General features: G+C 30.6%; 2 protein-coding genes across 5 annotated transcripts; both read left to right on the forward strand.

Annotated features, from left to right (window-relative positions):
• Positions 1-1,189: 1,189 nt before the first annotated feature.
• LOC120265831 lies at positions 1,190-4,631 on the forward strand. Of its 2 annotated transcripts, XM_039273807.1 has the most exons (3): positions 1,190-1,320; positions 4,158-4,314; positions 4,408-4,631. In XM_039273807.1, the coding sequence occupies exons 2-3, from the start codon at positions 4,159-4,161 to the stop codon at positions 4,453-4,455; spliced, it is 204 nt and encodes a 67-aa protein (XP_039129741.1). In that variant the 5' UTR covers positions 1,190-1,320; position 4,158; the 3' UTR covers positions 4,456-4,631. The 2 variants fall into 2 exon arrangements, with proteins under 2 accessions (XP_039129741.1, XP_039129742.1); XM_039273808.1 differs by lacking the exon at positions 1,190-1,320 and having other exon boundaries at positions 4,138-4,314.
• A 4,755-nt stretch (positions 4,632-9,386) lies between these two features.
• On the forward strand, positions 9,387-16,611 carry LOC120265464 (Golgi to ER traffic protein 4 homolog). Of its 3 annotated transcripts, none has more exons than XM_039273390.1 (12): positions 9,387-9,523; positions 9,741-9,820; positions 9,899-9,977; positions 10,488-10,569; positions 11,543-11,693; positions 12,388-12,478; positions 13,171-13,254; positions 13,634-13,680; positions 14,019-14,147; positions 14,982-15,066; positions 15,466-15,546; positions 16,350-16,611. In XM_039273390.1, the coding sequence occupies exons 2-12, from the start codon at positions 9,753-9,755 to the stop codon at positions 16,380-16,382; spliced, it is 930 nt and encodes a 309-aa protein (XP_039129324.1). In that variant the 5' UTR covers positions 9,387-9,523; positions 9,741-9,752; the 3' UTR covers positions 16,383-16,611. The 3 variants fall into 3 exon arrangements, with proteins under 3 accessions (XP_039129324.1, XP_039129322.1, XP_039129323.1); XM_039273388.1 differs by having other exon boundaries at positions 9,411-9,523; positions 15,458-15,546; XM_039273389.1 differs by having other exon boundaries at positions 9,411-9,523; positions 14,019-14,123.
• Positions 16,612-17,967: the final 1,356 nt, after the last annotated feature.

Here is a 17,967-nt window from a genome sequence, read left to right on the forward strand (position 1 = left end):
ATGTCTGGTTACTTGTTCCTATTTCCATTGACCAGGTTTTGTTAAACTGAATGAAATATCTGCATTTTTATTTTGAACAATGACCATGTCCATGTATTTGACTGTATGTTTTGTTAGATTACTCCCTGTGAAGATTTTTCAAGGCATATATTCATCAATATTATCAGATGGAAATCTTTAGATATTTTATGATTTCGAAGTTGTCTTAACTTATGGTGAGTTTGTTGATACTTAAACAAGAGCTACTAAAACAGGTGAGACATGCAAATTATCTTTACATGTGCATGATAACCAGTTTACAGATTACAGGAATTCTGTTTATTGTAAAGGCCCTTCTGTCATTATGATTTTTTCTTTCAGCAGTGAAGATGAGTCAGAAGGGTACCAAATTTTCCTACTCACAAATGACTTGATAAGGACTATGTGAAGAAATTGATTTACCCCTGTGGTTCTGGTTTAGTAACAAAGTAAATCTTTCTTTGTAGCTTCCTATGTTTGGTCACCTCTTTATATTATCTTGTCTTGTGAAACTTCTATATATCTTGTAATAAAAAAAAAATGTTTTGATTCATTCTTGAAGAAATGAGTTCTAAAAGTGAAAATGGATTCATTTATGTGTGTAATCAAGGACTGCATTGGGTTGATGTAACAAAATTGAATGTGAAATGTATATCATCAAAAGTAAAATGTTATCTTAGTTTTTTTCAAGCTATGTAGTATAGATGACAAGAAGTAGATTAAGGGAAAAAATTGGTTTCCTTAGTGGATAGAAAAAAAAAAGTATTGAACTGAAAATATAAATAAATACAAAAATATAATTAATTATTTTTAACATACTTTAATAAACAATACATTATATTCGTATATTAAGTTATTATGCTTGAATAATTATGAAATAAATTTTTTGAACAGTGCATGTGTCCTTCTAAAGCTACTATATTCCAAATTTTACAAATACATTTTTTTAAAAAAATACAAAACATATTAATAACACCAGGAAAACACTGTAAAATAATTTTTTATGTACCAAAAATGATTAATTTGACCAGTTGATTTTTATAAATTATAATCATAAAAATATAAATTTTAAGAGACAGTTCTTATTTATTATTTAAGTCACAATTTTAATAACAAAAATTAAAAAATTAAAAAAAAAAAAAATTTCTTAGTCCGCAACTTCAGCAGGAGGACCTGAACGTTTAGTCACGTGATTAGCGCGTGCAAACCCAAAGCTAAGTCTAGCGAATAGATCTCAAGGTTGGTGTTCGAAGCTGCAAACCCTAACCCTAATCACAGCGGCGATCGAGTTCTTCCTTTCAGGTACTACTCTTCGTTGCTTGATTCCCAATTGGATATCGTCCCTGTATGCGATCTAGTTTCCTGATTTTTTTTGATTAATTTGATGTCATATTTGATATTTATAAGCTGTTATTCGATTTTAGGATAATTTTTTTTGTTCCAAGTTCTTCAGCTATTGATCGTTTGTTGTGAATTCCATTCGGCTGTTTATTGTTGATTTTTAATTTTAGACAAGGAGCAAGAGTGGATCACAAAAACCAATGCGTTTGTCTCTCTGTGGATTGTGCTTAGCTTATCCCATTTAATCTTGAAATCTAGTATATTCCATTTTAGGATTATCTTTTTGTTCCAAGTTCTTCAGCTGTTGATCATTTGTTGTGAATTCCATTCATCTATTTGTTTTGGATTTTTAATTGTAGAGAAGGAACAAGAGTGGATCACAAGTCTGGGAAACCAATGCGTTTGTCTCTCTGTGAATTATGCTTAGCTTATTCCATTTAATCTTGAAATTTAGTATATTGCTAAGAAAAATCTAGTATATTCGATTTTAGGATCATTTTTTGTTCCAAGTTCTTCAGTTATTGATCATTTGTTGTGAATTCCATTCATCTCTTTGTTTTGGATTTTTAATTGTAGAGAAGGAACAAGAGTGGCTCACAAATCTGGGAAACCAATGCTTTTGTCTCTCTGTGGATTATGTTTAGCTTATTCCATTTAATTTTGAAATCTAGCATTTTGCTAAGAAAAATCTAGTATATTCAACTTTGTGATCATTTTTTTGTTCCAAGTTTTTCAGCTATTAATAGTTTGTTGTGAATTCCATGCATGTATTTGTTTTGGATTTTTAATTGTAGGGAAGGAACAAGAGTGGATCACAAGTCTGGGAAACCAATGCATTTGTCTCTTTGTGAATTATGCTAAGCTTATTCCGTTTAATCTTGAAATCTAGTATATTGCTAAGAAAAATCTAGTATATTCAACTTTATGATCATTTTTTTGTTCCAAGTTTTTCAGCTATTAATAATTTGTTGTGAATTCCATGCATCTATTTGTTTTGGATTTTTTTAATTGTAGAGAAGGAACAAGAGTGGATCACAAGTCTGGGAAACCAATGCGTTTGTCTCTCTGTGAATTATGCTTAGCTTATTCCATTTAATCTTGAAATCTAGTATATTGCTAAGAAAAATCTAGTATATTCAACTTTATGATCATTTTTTGTTCCAAGTTTTTTTCAGCTATTAATAGTTTGTTGTGAATTCCATGCATGTATTTGTTTTGGATTTTTTTAATTGTAGGGAAGGAACAAGAGTGGATCACAAGTCTGGGAAACCAATGCATTTGTCTCTTTGTGAATTATGCTAAGCTTTATTCCGTTTAATCTTGAAATCTAGTATATTGCTAAGAAAAATCTAGTATATTCAACTTTATGATCATTTTTTTGTTCCAAGTTTTTCAGCTATTAATAATTTGTTGTGAATTCCATGCATCTATTTGTTTTGGATTTTTAATTGTAGAGAAGGAACAAGAGTGGATCACAAGTCTGGGAAACCAATGCGTTTGTCTCTCTGTGAATTATGCTTAGCTTATTCCATTTAATCTTGAAATCTAGTATATTGCTAAGAAAAATCTAGTATATTCAACTTTATGATCATTTTTTTGTTCCAAGTTTTTCAGCTATTAATAGTTTGTTGTGAATTCCATGCATGTATTTGTTTTGGATTTTTAATTGTAGGGAAGGAACAAGAGTGGATCACAAGTCTGGGAAACCAATGCATTTGTCTCTTTGTGAATTATGCTAAGCTTATTCCGTTTAATCTTGAAATCTAGTATATTGCTAAGAAAAATTGAAATGGTTTTTCTATGTGTGGAATTACGTGATTGTTTGTTCTGATTTATTATACATTCTCTTAAAAACCAAAATCTTTGATGGTTAATCTACTGCTCTTTGCAATTTTTGAAATTAGAGGAACAAATTGATGTTTTAAAGTAGAAAGAAAATGATGGCATGAGTTTAGTATCTGAGATATATATATTGTTATTGTGCATCATCATCAAATTTTTGTACGGTTAAAGGCTGGAATGATGGTTAGTGTGTTTTTGTTTGCATTTCTAAGAATCGAAGGAACCTGTTCTTTGTTTGGAAATTTACTTAGATAAAGTAACTACTGTTATAATCGATATAAAGGTCCAAACTTTAGTCTTTCTCTATGTATACATGGTTTTATCCAGTGAATTTCAGAGAGAAATAGTCATGTTATCGAGTTGAGACATATTCTCCAACATTTGGCTTTTAGGGCTTTTATGGCTTTTACAGGTTTGTGCTCTTCATATTTGATTTTATTCAAGTACAAACTGATGGTTAAAAAACACGTGTTGAGCACTCTATGTAGTAAAATGAAAATGTGCTAAGGGGCTGTTTTCTCTACCGATCCACTTCTGTGTTCACTTTATTTATATTGTTAGCTTGTTTTGTTCTTGATGAATTTTTACTTTAATGCGTCAAAGGATTTGATTTGTCAATGATATGGAAATGTTGGATTCCTGTATTTTAGTAAACCTAACAAATATTTGCTCCACATCAAAGATTAGCCTAAGCTTAATTGAGCCCTTTCTAGTGTGTTCAATCCAAACTTATTTCTTATTCATATTGTCAGCTTTGTGTTTCGTTATTTACTTGATTTCTGCAATCTATATGTGAAATTTTGTCCTGAAGTAGCATTTCCAATGAAACACATCTAGTGTGCTATTTATAAACCATATTCATAAATCATAATAAAAACTAGTCCATTAGAACAGTGTTTGACATAGTCCATGTTATGTGTGATAACCATGGGCAAGCTCGTATTATTTTACTGCAGAATGACAGAGACGCCGTTTCTTCCCCGCGAGAGACTGCTGAAGCACCAGCAGCATTTCCAGAACATTCACAAGCACACCTACTTGAAAGGGCCTCTTGATAAGGTCACATCTGTTGCGATTCCGCTTGCGCTGACAGTGTCCAGCCTCTACCTCATCGTAATTCACTTTCGGTTTCTATAATCCCATCCACCTCATTTCTTTTATGTTCTTTAACAGCCCTCATACTCAAATTTCTGTTATATGGAGCAGGGCCGAGGGATCTACAACATGTCATACGGGATCGGGAAGAAGGAATGAGAAGAAAGCTCTCGCCGACCTCGGATGTTCTTAAAGCATTTTAAATAAACTCTACAGGCTGTAATTGAAACCTGTAAATTCTGCCACATTTTGGTTTCTTGTTCTTGATCTTCCATTTCTATTGTTTTAATTCTACATTTTGATATTGGTCAATTGGATCTTCAATTCTTCGCCTAGTTTTTAAGTCTTAAAGATAACCATATTTCATAATAATGACTATACTACATTACTACATGAATAAGCAATTCTCATTTTTATTATATACTGACCAGAAAGCGGTAACAAATAAAACCTCTTGTTTTTTCCTTCTACTTCTTTGTTGTCCTCTCTTTTATGTTTTTCCCCTCTCTGGCAGTTCTCTTTCTTTTCATCTTTCAAATGTTATCCTCTCCCCGTCCAAAAATCAGTTGGTTTTTTTTTTGTATTTGTTTTTTTTAAATTGAAATTAGAATTATTTTTAACTTTTTTTTATTTGATTTTTTTTTAAAATTTCCTTTGGAATTTCTTTTAAACAGATTATCATGTGTCAACTGCATTTGCCAACTGTTGATATTTGACTCGAAATAAAAAATTTTAGTTGCTAATTTTTTATTTATTTATTTTCTACTTCTTAAAAAATTATCAAAAAGAATGTCAAAGAATAATGTAAAATTTAAACAAGCTTACTGGTATATATATATATATATATATAAATCACCTGGGAAGTTTCCTAAATTTAAAATTCAATCATTGAAAATTCAATGATTGTGGAATGTTCAATTTAACGGTTGTGTACTGTTCAATCCGACCGTTGTGCATTATTCATTCAATAGTGATATTGTATTTACGAAATTCAACAGTAACATAAGATGCACGGTATTGTTATTTGAACCTTTCAATTAAATTTACGTAGTGATTTATTGAATCACAACTATTGAATTCTATTTTTATTGGAACTACAGTGATATTGTGCTTATAAATAATATTAATAACACAGTGAAAAATATGATGGACAATATTATCATATGAGTCGTTCAATCAAATATACACAGTGATTTGTTGAATCACAACCATTGAATAGAAGCAACTTTATAAAAAGCAAAAACCAAAACTATTCAACCTAAAGCTAAACCTAATTATCCCACTCATGTCTTTGTCTCTCTCCACAATCATTATTGTTCTCAACTGCGGACGTTCTTTGTAGATTTAAAATAAAACAGTTGTGCACTGTTCATTTAACAATGATTCTATGTTTATGAAATTCAACAATGATACTGTGTTGCTAAATCGTAGAACAATGAGAAAGTGAGATGTGTGTATCGTCATATGAACTGTTCAACCGTCATTTGTTACATGCTGATGTTAATTGGTTGTTTTTCTATAAAGGTGACAAGCACCAAATCAAAAAGATGGACAAATATAAAGATGCACCAGTTACATAGCTTGAATGATCTCCTAGGGATAAATCTTTATATCACAGTTCATTTTTTTTTTCTTAAGCAACACATGGAGAATAAAATTAATTGTTATATTAATTAAGACATGTATGCTAGCATATATATATATACATGAATAAAACTCTGAAAATTTATACTCCTGTGTTGCTAATAAGATATATAATAATTAAATACTTAACTTAAACAATTTTATTACATAATTCACCTTGTATTATTTAAATATTTAAATTTTCACACATTATTTATTTATTAAATTAATTACATATTTAATTATAGAAAAAATCAAAATATGGTTAGAAGGGAATTTTGCAACAATGGAATGGGCATATAATATTTGCATGATGTTAAATTCTTTCCAAAATTTCTCTATAACCAATGACTTTTGGCCTGTTGATACCGGGTGGTTCTCTTTCCGAGAAGACTGAATTGAAACTTATGTAAGATGGGAGCATAATATTATTGAGCTCACAGATGCGCTCCATATCAGCGCACACCCCCGGATTATTAGCCTTAAATTGGGATGCTTGTCATTTAGTGTAAAAAAAAAAAAAACTAACTCAATAAAAGGAGCAAATAAAAATTGACAAATTAAAAATGCATGATACGAAGAACAACAATATTCATTCTTTTTTAATGCATGATATTCTTAATTCCATTTTCATGTTCTATTTATACCTAGCTTTTCCATTTGCAATATTATTATTGAATAAAAATTCACTCTAATAAAGAAATGAATAAAAAAATTCCACCAAGGTTATATGAGATATTAGGGTAAACCAGAGACATATCTAGGCTTTGAAATTATCTAAAATTTAACAAATTCGTTAAGAATAGTTTTTGATAAGGTAATATTAAATAAGAATAGTTGAATTTGAAGTCAATTGTTGAATTGAAGTTAAAATTAATAAATCACACTAGTATTTTTGTTTTGGATATATACTCACAATTACACACTCTTATTAAAAAATATATGTTTATATTTGAAGTATTTAATAATATAAAAATTAAGGGTTTTGATATGTATTTTAAACAAAATTGTTTCTAAAACTATTTTTATAAAATATAAGGGTTTTGTTTTGTATGAATAATTTACTTTATAACATTCATTTTCATTGTTTTTTTAAAAATTTGGGAAACTATGAACATGGATATGTTTTCAAATAGGTCTATCAAACAGATTTGCATTTGTTCTTACTTCATGCATCTAGTTTTAAAGAGTCTACATGTGTGCAAAGAAATTGAATTTATGTTTCAAAGATATATATATATATATATATATGGCAAAATAATTTTTTATGGACGTCCATAGATAACTTATCTATGGACATCCAATTATCAGCCATTGGATCATGGTCTAACACTGATATTGATGAACAGTAGTAATATATGATGTACTGTTATAAACTGTGATTACTTTATTTATTATTGTATTAACAACTGTTCATCATTGTTGGCCGTTGGATCAAAATCCAATGATTGATAATGGACTTCATAGAAAAGTGGTCCTCTATAAATATTTGTTTGTATGGATTTATTATATCATAATGCTCAGTGAAACCAGAAGGAAAGGAAAAGGTTGGCCTCTGCACGAGGTTCAACCTGCCTTGAATAGTTAATGTTAAGTTTGACAAGTTGACTCTCTTTAAGGGAGAGAACAACTTGCCATGTTAGCATCTTATATATATCTTCAAAATGCATGGTTCCTCTTATAGGCATCTTCACCACAAATATTTTTGTAGCACAATATACTGTTTAACTTAAATTTGTGACCATGGAATTAGCACTAGCTTAAGATGAGCAAAATTGAAACTTCTTTGTTTTTTGTTTTTTTTTTTTTGTGGTAATAAGCTAAGTTTGATATATATATGTTTAGATAGAGAAGTAAAGTGAGAGGCGATGATTGTAGTTCTTTATTTAATTTTAATTATAATTATTGTTCCTTATTTGACTATGTTTATTTTCTTATATAGATAACTCAAGATTCGAGAATTAAGAGGCTTGAAGATTATAATATTAAAAGAAAGTTAAACAATGATCAAGGGAAAACAACAATAATTTTTTTTTATAATATCAACTTAAAAAAATTGTAATAGTTGTAAATAAGATGGTGCTAAGTTATTTTTCTGATATATTTAAGTAAAATATACCAGAGAAAATTAAAGAAAATGAAGTTATAATACTTATAATTATTTCTCAAGATCTGTTTAGAGTTTATTTTATGATTTGTAGAGGAAAAGATTAAATGAAATCCAGATTTTAGATGCAATTATAATAGCCTCTAAATGTGAGAACATATTTTAAAATTTGGTATGAATATGTTTTAAAATTATTAAGTTTTGAGGCAATTACAATCTTATATGTTGTAGTCATAATCACTTTTAAAAATTAATATGAATAAGATTTATCTTTTTGGCCGGTTATAACTGCTTCTAAAACGGGAAAAAAAGTTGCTAAAGCTATTAAAACCGTCTCTAAAACTTTTTTTATAATGCTCCTTGTGTCGCTAGTATGATATATAATAATTAAACATTTTTATTAAATAATTCACTTTTGATTATTTAAATATTTAATTTTCACATATTATTTATTTATTTATTTATTTAAATAATTAAATATTTAATTATATAAAATATCAAAATAGGGTGAACGGGGAATTTTGCAACAATGGAATGGCCAATATAATATTTGCATGATGTTAAATTTTTTCCGAAATTTCCCAATAAGAGAAGCAAATAAAATGGACAAAAACTAAAAATGCATGATATGAAATAAACAAGATTCATTCTTTTTTAATGCATGATATTATTAATTCCATTTTCATGTTCTATTTATAATTTTATACTTAGCCTTTTTATTTGCTATATTATTATAGAATAAAAATTCACCCAAAAATATTCCACCAAGGCTTTCATGAGAATTGAATTTTTTGGAAGCCAATAGTTGAATTAAAGTTAAAATTAATAAATTACACAAAGTTTTTAGTTTTGGATATATTTATTTATATTTGTAGTATCTAATAATATAAAATTTAAGGGATTTGATATGTATTTCAAACTAAATTATTTCTATTTCCAATATTTTCAAAATAAAAATTTAGGTTAGATGGTTCATTTTATTAGTTTTAAAATAGTTATATATATATAGTACACTTAGTTTATATAATATTATATAATATATATATTTATTTTAAATATTTAATAATATACTTAGAATGGTAGGATTAAAAGTATACTTATCATAAGAAATTTATAAATATTCATGTTTAAACTAATTTTATTATGAATTAATAATATAGTAAATTATCATCGCTATCAATAATACACTTTCATTTATTTAACACCATTTATGATTTTTTGTACGAATAAGTAAAATCTTTTTAACAATGAAAAATAAATAATAATATATATTTATATTTTTTACATAAATAAATAGGTTTAATATATTCACAATGTTTTTATCATTAAAATAAAATAAAAAAATAAAAAAATTCTCATGATATAAACCCTTTTCGGTGGAACAGGCCCTGTAAATCGCATCTCGGTGATCGCGCGAGGGATCGAAAAGTGAGAGCGCGAGAGAAGAGATGTCGAGAGAGAGGGCCAAAACGCGGGGTTCTACCCCCTCCGCAAGAGGTTTGATCCTTGTTCTTTTCTCTCCAGATCGATTGTTTTGTGTTTTTCTTCATCTAGGGTTCGGTTTTTGTCTATTTTAAGGCATGCAATTCGAACCATTTTTGAGATAAATCAATTGAGGATTGAAAGAATTCTAGTTTTTTTTTTCTTTTCTTTTTAGCAGCTTTAGGAGGAATTATATATGAAAAGCTTGTTTTTTTGTTTGAATTTTGATCAGCCTATAGAGAAAATGGAGAAATTGGTGAATGATGGCAATTTCTATGAGGCTCAACAGATGTACAAAACTTATAGTGCTAGGTATGGAGAGAATTCGTTTCTGGTTCTTTATTTTTTGAGGAAATATTGGCTGTTTATGATATTGATGTGTGATTATAGGTATGCTGCTGCTCAGAGGTACTCTGAAGCATTGGATATTCTTGAAGCAGGTGCTCTAATACAATTGAATCATGGGCAGGTTATTTTCTTTGTTTCTATTTTCTTCTAAATTGGCATGGACAGAATTATTTCCAGAGTCAATTAATTTCACATTGTTTGATTGTTTTAATCATTGCGAGAGGTTTTTCTCTACTTTCACTGTGCTGTTTATACAATTTAGCCTTCGCTTATCACATAAAGGCATATTTTTGAGCATTGATAGGCCCCTGTTGATTGTACTTTGTGGTAATGTTGCCTTCTCTTCGTTCTAGTTAGTTTTTTTTTCTGTCACAGGTGTTGATGTTTTACGTGGTTTGCTGTTGGTTAAGTGATGAGCCCACTATTGTTTCAGTTTAGAAGTTAATGCAGCAAGAAACTTAATCATTGAGTAATCCCATGCTAATAAAATTAATTTATTATTAAGCTTGATAATATATATATATATGCTAGTGTAAGGACCCAATATGAGATGTTAGATTCTCTGTGTTGCTTTGTCCAAAATTCCCTGTTAAGAAGTCAATCATGATTTATATTCCATCTACCATTGCAGGTTACCTGTGGTTCCGAACTAGCTAATATTTTTGTGGAGACATTGGTGAAAGGAACTTTTGCCTTCAGTGAAGAAATTCTTGGTCGGGTTTCTTTCTTTTGGTTAAATTCTTGGAGCATTGGCATTAAATTCTTTTTCCTATGCAAATCCATATTAGTTAAATGAGTTCTGTGTTTATGAGTAGTTTAATGCTCATTTGATTTTTTTAAGGAAAAAAGAGGATTGCTTGTTCATAACTAAAGGCATTCCTTTTTCCTCCTTTAAAATAATATAGATGATCCACATACGTTATCAGGGATGTTATTGTTTTTTTGTATGTGGACGTGACTTTTTACAAGAATATGAGCTAAAAATACTTGTAAAATCTAGACAACCTTGTATGATACTATTTTTTGTGATTTTATGGGGTTTCTGGTGATGCCTGTTTGATGGTTTATGATTTTTTTTCCCCTAGCTAATGAGTGCAACAAATTTTCTGATAGAATGCGGGCATCCAAGCTCTTGATTGAGGCTTTAATATCATGAGATTGTCTGGAATATGTTTGAGTAGTTAAGTGGCCTTTCACTTTGAACTTTGCTTGCTATTCTTATATGTGACATAGATAGTCATGCACTATCCAACCCCATGAGTTGCTTAAGGTCACTATCATATCCAAGCTAAGGACAATCTATGATTGGTAGAACAAACTGGCTATTTATAATGATAATACCCAAATTTTCACTTGCAAATACCCAAAATAAACCCTAAATTGCAAATCTTCAGCCAATTTCTTAATGGTGATGTTTTTGTTTGAGTCAGCAATGGAACTCTCTCCATCTAATAACCAATATCACGATCTAAAATTACTCAGAGTGACACTAGTACTCTACTAATGACCTTATGGACACACATTAAATGGCTTCTTCATGTTATCTTCAGCAATGTGACTCTTGAGAAATTTATTGGTTTTCTTGCTAAAATTGGTAGTTTTTGAATGATAAGTTGCATTTTTTTTCTTTTCTTACTATTAAATTTTTTTTGATGTTCATGAAACTAACTGGAACATCCAACTTAGGTCGGCTCAGAAAGATATATGAGGCTTTCCCTAAGATTCCGGTGCCGCAACACTTGGATGATGATGATGACATGCAAAAGCTTTCAGAAGCCTTAGTGGCCGCAAAAATTCGTGTGGAGGGTTGCTCATCTTTCTTGAGGGCTGCGATCAAGTCAGTTTCTTTTGACCATGACCAAGTCTCTTTCAAAGTGATGGTTTGAAGAATTTGTTTTATATGAATCTCGTTCAAATTAGCGAGGTCTATATGATGCTTTCCTATCTTCTTGCAGAAATAAGTTAATGTGTTTTGTCCTTTAATGTGTAGACATTACTTGCAGGTTTAGTTTTGAGGACCTACTGATGATTTGGTTTTGTGAATAACTAAACAGGAAATGATATATGTGTGTCTGTCATATTTATTGCTGTGTATAGATGTTGTTATATATTTGAGTACGATGCCCTGGAGAGAAATAAGAAGTTCAGTTCAAAATTGCATTGAGGTTACGAGGTATTATCAAGTAAAAGCCACCTTATTGAAATTTCTTGTGACAATGTTACTCCAATTGATGACTTCTGTCAGCTTGAATAGACAAAAATAATTGGATTAAATTTGTAAAATAGTATTCTGTTGATTTTTTATTTTTTTTTCTATTATAATTTTGTGGATTCATATAATAAAAGGTCAAAGTTCATTCTATTTCCTGTCTATTATGTTTACTTGTCCAGTGATTTTGATTGTACTTATTTTTATCTGCATTTATCTCTACAGGACCTACACGTGCACACACACCCTAAATATATATATATATATATATATCGTTTGAATGTTCGTTCGTATTCCTAATAGTCTCATACTTACTACTTAGGTGGTCAATGGAGTTTGGATCTGGTAGAAGTGGATGTCCTGAACTGCATGATATGTTGGCTGAGTACATATATTCAGAATCTCCTGAGCTGGTATGCTTATTACTACTTCCATTTGCAGCAGATCCTTTTCATTACCCAATTCACAATTTTCCTTTCAGAGTGCAATGCTTAGATGTGGAAAAACTATTCTTCTGCAGCCACAGATAATTTTTTTTTTTTTTGTATTCATGATTGGCTAATTATTATATCAATGGGCATAATGAATTTAATATATGGAGGACGAGAAGTACTAAAGTTGGTAGATAGTCCTTATGCTCGTCATGGATGATGCTAGATATGATATCTTTGCCATTGGAATTTACTTGTAACATTGTCTCATCATGGCTTGGCAAGGACTTCTTGGATAATAAATGCATTGATTGACTACCTGCAATATAAAAGAGGAAGTTGTTTTTGGTCTCTATGTATTTATGCGAGTCTTCAAGTTGCTTTCCATCGTCAGTTGTAGGCTATTGTTGATACATCATAGCATATTTTTATTTATACCATTTACTCAGAATCAGTGTCATGTTATTTATGATGCACGTCAGTTATTTTACTTCACAAACCAATGGCTTATTAATGTAGATGGTAGTTGCGATACCATGCATTTGACAAGATTTTATCTCATACCTTATAATGTATCCTCTAAAACAACTATGAGTTATTTTTGTCTGGATCTGTTGCTTTAATCATTTTACTCTTTGGCAACTAATTAGTCAAACTTGCAAACTGCTCTGCAGGACATGGCTAAGGTCTCTGCTCACTTTGTTCGTGGAAACAACCCTGGGAAGTTTGTTGATATACTAATGAATTTTATGGGCAAGGTTAGATGCTTTTGTCTTGCTTGAAAATTTCGTTTAGGAAACAGTAACCTATTTAATTTTATTGACTATCCTTTATAATTTTTAAGAAAACTGGGAAAAGTGTTTTCCTTTTTGAAATTGCTGCTTACTACTTTCTAGACTTTGTCACCTTGTTCTGTTAGAGGTCAGCAAGGAAATTTGAATGGAGTATGCCTGATAAGTTGTTTGTTTGGTACTTTGTTATATGATTAAAAACACTTGCCTTTAACTTTGATCTCTTCCAAATTTCAGCATTGCCTTCAATAAGTAGGCATCAATTTAAACAGCTGATTTATGACATAACTAAGTTCCATGCCTGCAAATAACTATGAATGCATTTCTTTCTTTGTTTATATGGCAGTGCTATCCCGGGGAAGATGATATAGCTATTGCACGTGCAATTCTTATGTAAGTGTCTATGCTTAAGTATCATCAGCCTCAGTTTTTGACATCTTGTTCATCAAACATCCATGATAAGCTCATGGTAGGGTTTACAGAAAGCAGTTTTCGTTACTTGCCAAAAATGAGTTTCTTTTGCAGTAGAAATCACCTTTTTTAAGGGAATGTTTAATTTATCTTGTACTGATCGAAGCAAGGAAAATCAGCTTTGTGAAAGTTCATACAATGTGTGCAAGTAATCCGTCTGAACTTTGAAATGCCTGTGTTGGAGATGTCTAGTCTGAACATTTTTGTGTGGTTTACCCCTGTTAGTTTGAATCACTTATTCTGCATATGTTGCTTCATAGGTACTTATCTCAGGGAAATCTGCTTGACGCAAACTATATCATGGATGAGCTCAAAAAACAGTCACGCTCCAAGAATATTGAATTTCCTGTCTCGGACCTGATTCAGTTAATTGTTTATCTCTTACGGACGTATGGATTTTGCTTCCTTTTGCACTTCTCCTGCAGTAGTTTTATAACATTGAGTACTGAATGGAACATGTCTGCTTAATCATGTTATGTGTTAAAACAAATTTAGTTAGCCATGTAGCATGAAACTGAATTTTAAAGTGATATTAGAAGTTATTACTTCCTTATATAGTGGTAGTATTTCTGCCAATAACCATTTAATTCCCTGATCTAGTTGCATGTTCATGCCTATTCCTGTCTCAAAATCAATTATATCTCTCCTACTGTGAAAACTGTAGCAGATATGTGGCACTGTTGGAGTATGGGCACTGTTATTGCCTTCTGCTTAACTCAGAGTTGTAAGTGATGAATTTATAGAATGACTTTTCAGAAGACTTGGTCATCTTTAAAAGATACATTCCTTTTCCTAAGTAGATAAAATTGGATAGGTTTAAACTTGCTTTAGTTAACTTTTGGCAATTACAGAAAATATTCTCTTTCATATCCTTTGGATTTTTACCGATTCAGCAACCTTACAAATGGCACTTAGCTATTCCCTTAATAGATGGGGTGAAGTCCACATTGGACTCTACTTAAACTTTCCCTTCTTGTTGGCCTTCAGTGGAATGATGAACAATTTAAGCCCACATTTTAAATAGATAAGATAATCATACTGATAACTGACCATATGCTTCATGATCTATGGTCCTGGTGTTTTGTATGTTATTCTTTGACAAACGTGAAAAGGATAATGTTTTGCTCTCATAAAGCATAATTTTGTGAACATTTCTGCATTTTTCTGCAATTTTTTTGTGAACCAACAATTATCATAGATGGTTCTTGTTTCAAATTATTTAGGTTGGAAAGAGATGCGTTGCCGCTTTTCAGAATATTAAGACAGAAGTACAAGTCAAGTATAGACCGGGAACCTCTATTTGAGGAGGTAAGTACTTTGTTAACTAAGAATGACTAACAGAGCAAGTGCTCTTTGTCAACAAGTTTTTTGACTTTTTTCATCTTTGGATGAGTATGCTAGGACTAAACCTATAACATCAAAGCTACACCTATCTTTATAACCAAAGTATGATTTCCACTACATTACTTTCTAGTTTCTGCTGATTCATGTGCCAGACATTTTCAGAATCTACTCGCAATGCCTTCATAAACTAAGAGAACTTGCATTACTAAAACAACTATATTTTGCAGCATATTAAATCTTCTGATCTGATGGTCTGACTATTGCTTATCATTTGACCTAAGAGTAATTGGTAATTTTTTAACCTGCTTAGAAATCTGGATTTTACAATATTCACTAAAGAAAGGATTTGTCGTAGTACTGCAGTTATTGGATGAAATTGCAGAGAAGTTCTATGGTGTGCAACGGAGAAGTGGCCTCCAAGGCATGTTTGGTGACTTTTTCAAGGTAAGTTATATTTTCATCTATACTGAGGTTTTGATTTGTGCCACTGGCATTCTTCATTTTTTAAGTTAAAGTTAATTTTTTTTTTGCTTAATGAATGGCTAATTGATAAATACAAAATGTTTAATACTCTTGCTTATTGTACCCCATTTGTGCAACTTGACCATCATTATTGCTAGCAATATGGACTATGGAGCATTAGGCTTCTTGATTTGATTATTTTTAGGATTTGCAAAAAGCTAAGATTAAAATTTTAGAAAATTTCTAGGGATGTGTATTTGAGGGGAAAAATAAAGTGACTGCTTGCATGAATAATTTTAAGAGTTTCTTCCTAATAACCTGTAACTCACCATGTTGAATTAATATGGAGTTCTCCCTCCTGGTATGCATCAAAATGAATGGTTTGATTTAAATGACTTGACCACATTATGAAATCTAGATGACTTTGTTTTTCTTTTTTTCGTCATTTGTTTATTGAAAATAGTATCCTAGGGAATGGCCGCCCAAAGTACGGCTTTCCCAACTTTATACAAGAGCCAATTCAGTGTGAAACATAATTGAAACAAAGGGCGTGTTGTCATCATTTAAGAAAAGTTATTTTCTAGGACACCTCACCTCAACCGAAATGAAGACTGAAAGTGTGATTTTGGTTTTACTTCCCTCTATTTGAGAATTGAGACATCCACCTTATCATCACACATTGATCTTGATTTCAATACCCTCTAAGATATATAATTATTAGCTTATAACTTATAAGTTAAATTAACTATCATGGTTTTACATTGTTTTTTTCCGTGCTTATGCAGATGATGGGAGGTGATGCAGCAATGCAGTTATGATTTTTCCTTTTTTTTTTCAAGACTTGATTTCATTGGAGGTATCTTTCCTCGGTAATTTGAAGTTGGCAGTACCCTTGGAATTTCCGAGTGCCAATGCTTCATCTTTTGGTCAAGGACTCTGTTCTCAAATATGTTACCATTTCTTATAATGAAATTTGAGCAAACAAAATAGCAAGCTATTTGAATCATATTTTGGGTCGTAATTTATACGAAGGTAACTTTGTTTGTATATTGTTCTTGAATCAGCGTATTCTCCGGCTTTGTTTGAAATGCATTTATCTTACCAACCTGTGATGTTTTAGAATGAGAAATGATAAAAGATGTAAGATGTATGATATGTGTATTGTTCGACAACGCAGCAGCAGCACACCATGTATCATGGCTCTTTTGATCTGAGTTTGGTATTTCATTCCCTTCTCACCAGATTCTTGTGGTATGCCCATATTTTTCGAAAGAAATCGTACAATATGTTACATATGGTTTTTGAAATACGTCGCCTCGAGTTCTTTGGATCCTGTGTAATGAACCCCTAGAATGTGTTGATCAACTTTAGGCCCAGGTAGGATTCCATAGCTACATTGTATGGATGATCTCTTCACTGATTGTTTCTATGGTGTTTTTTTTTATTATTATTCCTTTTCTTAACAGTCCTGTGATCTCTTGTGGATTTTATAACTGAATTTTCTTTATTATGTGTTTGCGTAATCACTTGGAATATATTTTGAATAATAGAGTAGAATTGTTGAACATAAAAATCATATATTTGACATGCATTTGTTCTGGAAATCACAACTTCATTGTCTTGAATTCAAGCATAATATGATAACTATATATTGTACACTATTTAGGCCAATTTTGTCATCTATGGCCTTTTATGTATTTTAAAATAAATAAATAAATATTTTAGCATAAAAATTTTTGATAATAATAAGAATATATATTCTTTTAAAAAATATATATATTTATATCTGTTATGACATATGTATATATGGTAAAATTAAACATGTGACATGTTGGGCTAGCCATCAAATCATGGAATTAATTGAATGTGATGTATCAATTAAAAATTATTAGAAGCCTTCCTTATCAAAATGTTAAATAACGAATATATATTTATTCGCTGAAAATCATCTACCGACGTTTATAAAAATCCACAAGTATTAGAAAGTTAAAGATATGGACGACAAGGACAGGTAAACAAGTGGGGTTAGGGTCTAGAGAGAGTGTCCAAAAAAATTGAGGAACAAGATTGTGATCTAACAACCCTTGTAAATGTCTGTAAATTCGAAATCTTTTTACGTCTTCAAATAACCTTACCTCATATTTATAATTTAATATATCAAAACCAGCAGTGCTTTTTAACTTTATATATGCATATTATTAACTTATCTATTGCATCTTTAAAAATTTGAATTTTCAATTCCCAATTAGGGTTTAGGGTTTTGACGGTACAAAGCTGCAAACACCAAATTAGGGCTTAGGTTTATATTGTGGCTTCTATTTCATTTGAATTGATTGAAATTTCCGGTCCTCCAAACCCATTACTCTCCCCCTCCATCACCATAAACTGCAAAACTAAAGTTGC

Source organism: Dioscorea cayenensis, chromosome 7 (assembly GCF_009730915.1).
Source record: "Dioscorea cayenensis subsp. rotundata cultivar TDr96_F1 chromosome 7, TDr96_F1_v2_PseudoChromosome.rev07_lg8_w22 25.fasta, whole genome shotgun sequence".
Lineage (NCBI taxonomy): Eukaryota > Viridiplantae > Streptophyta > Magnoliopsida > Dioscoreales > Dioscoreaceae > Dioscorea > Dioscorea cayenensis.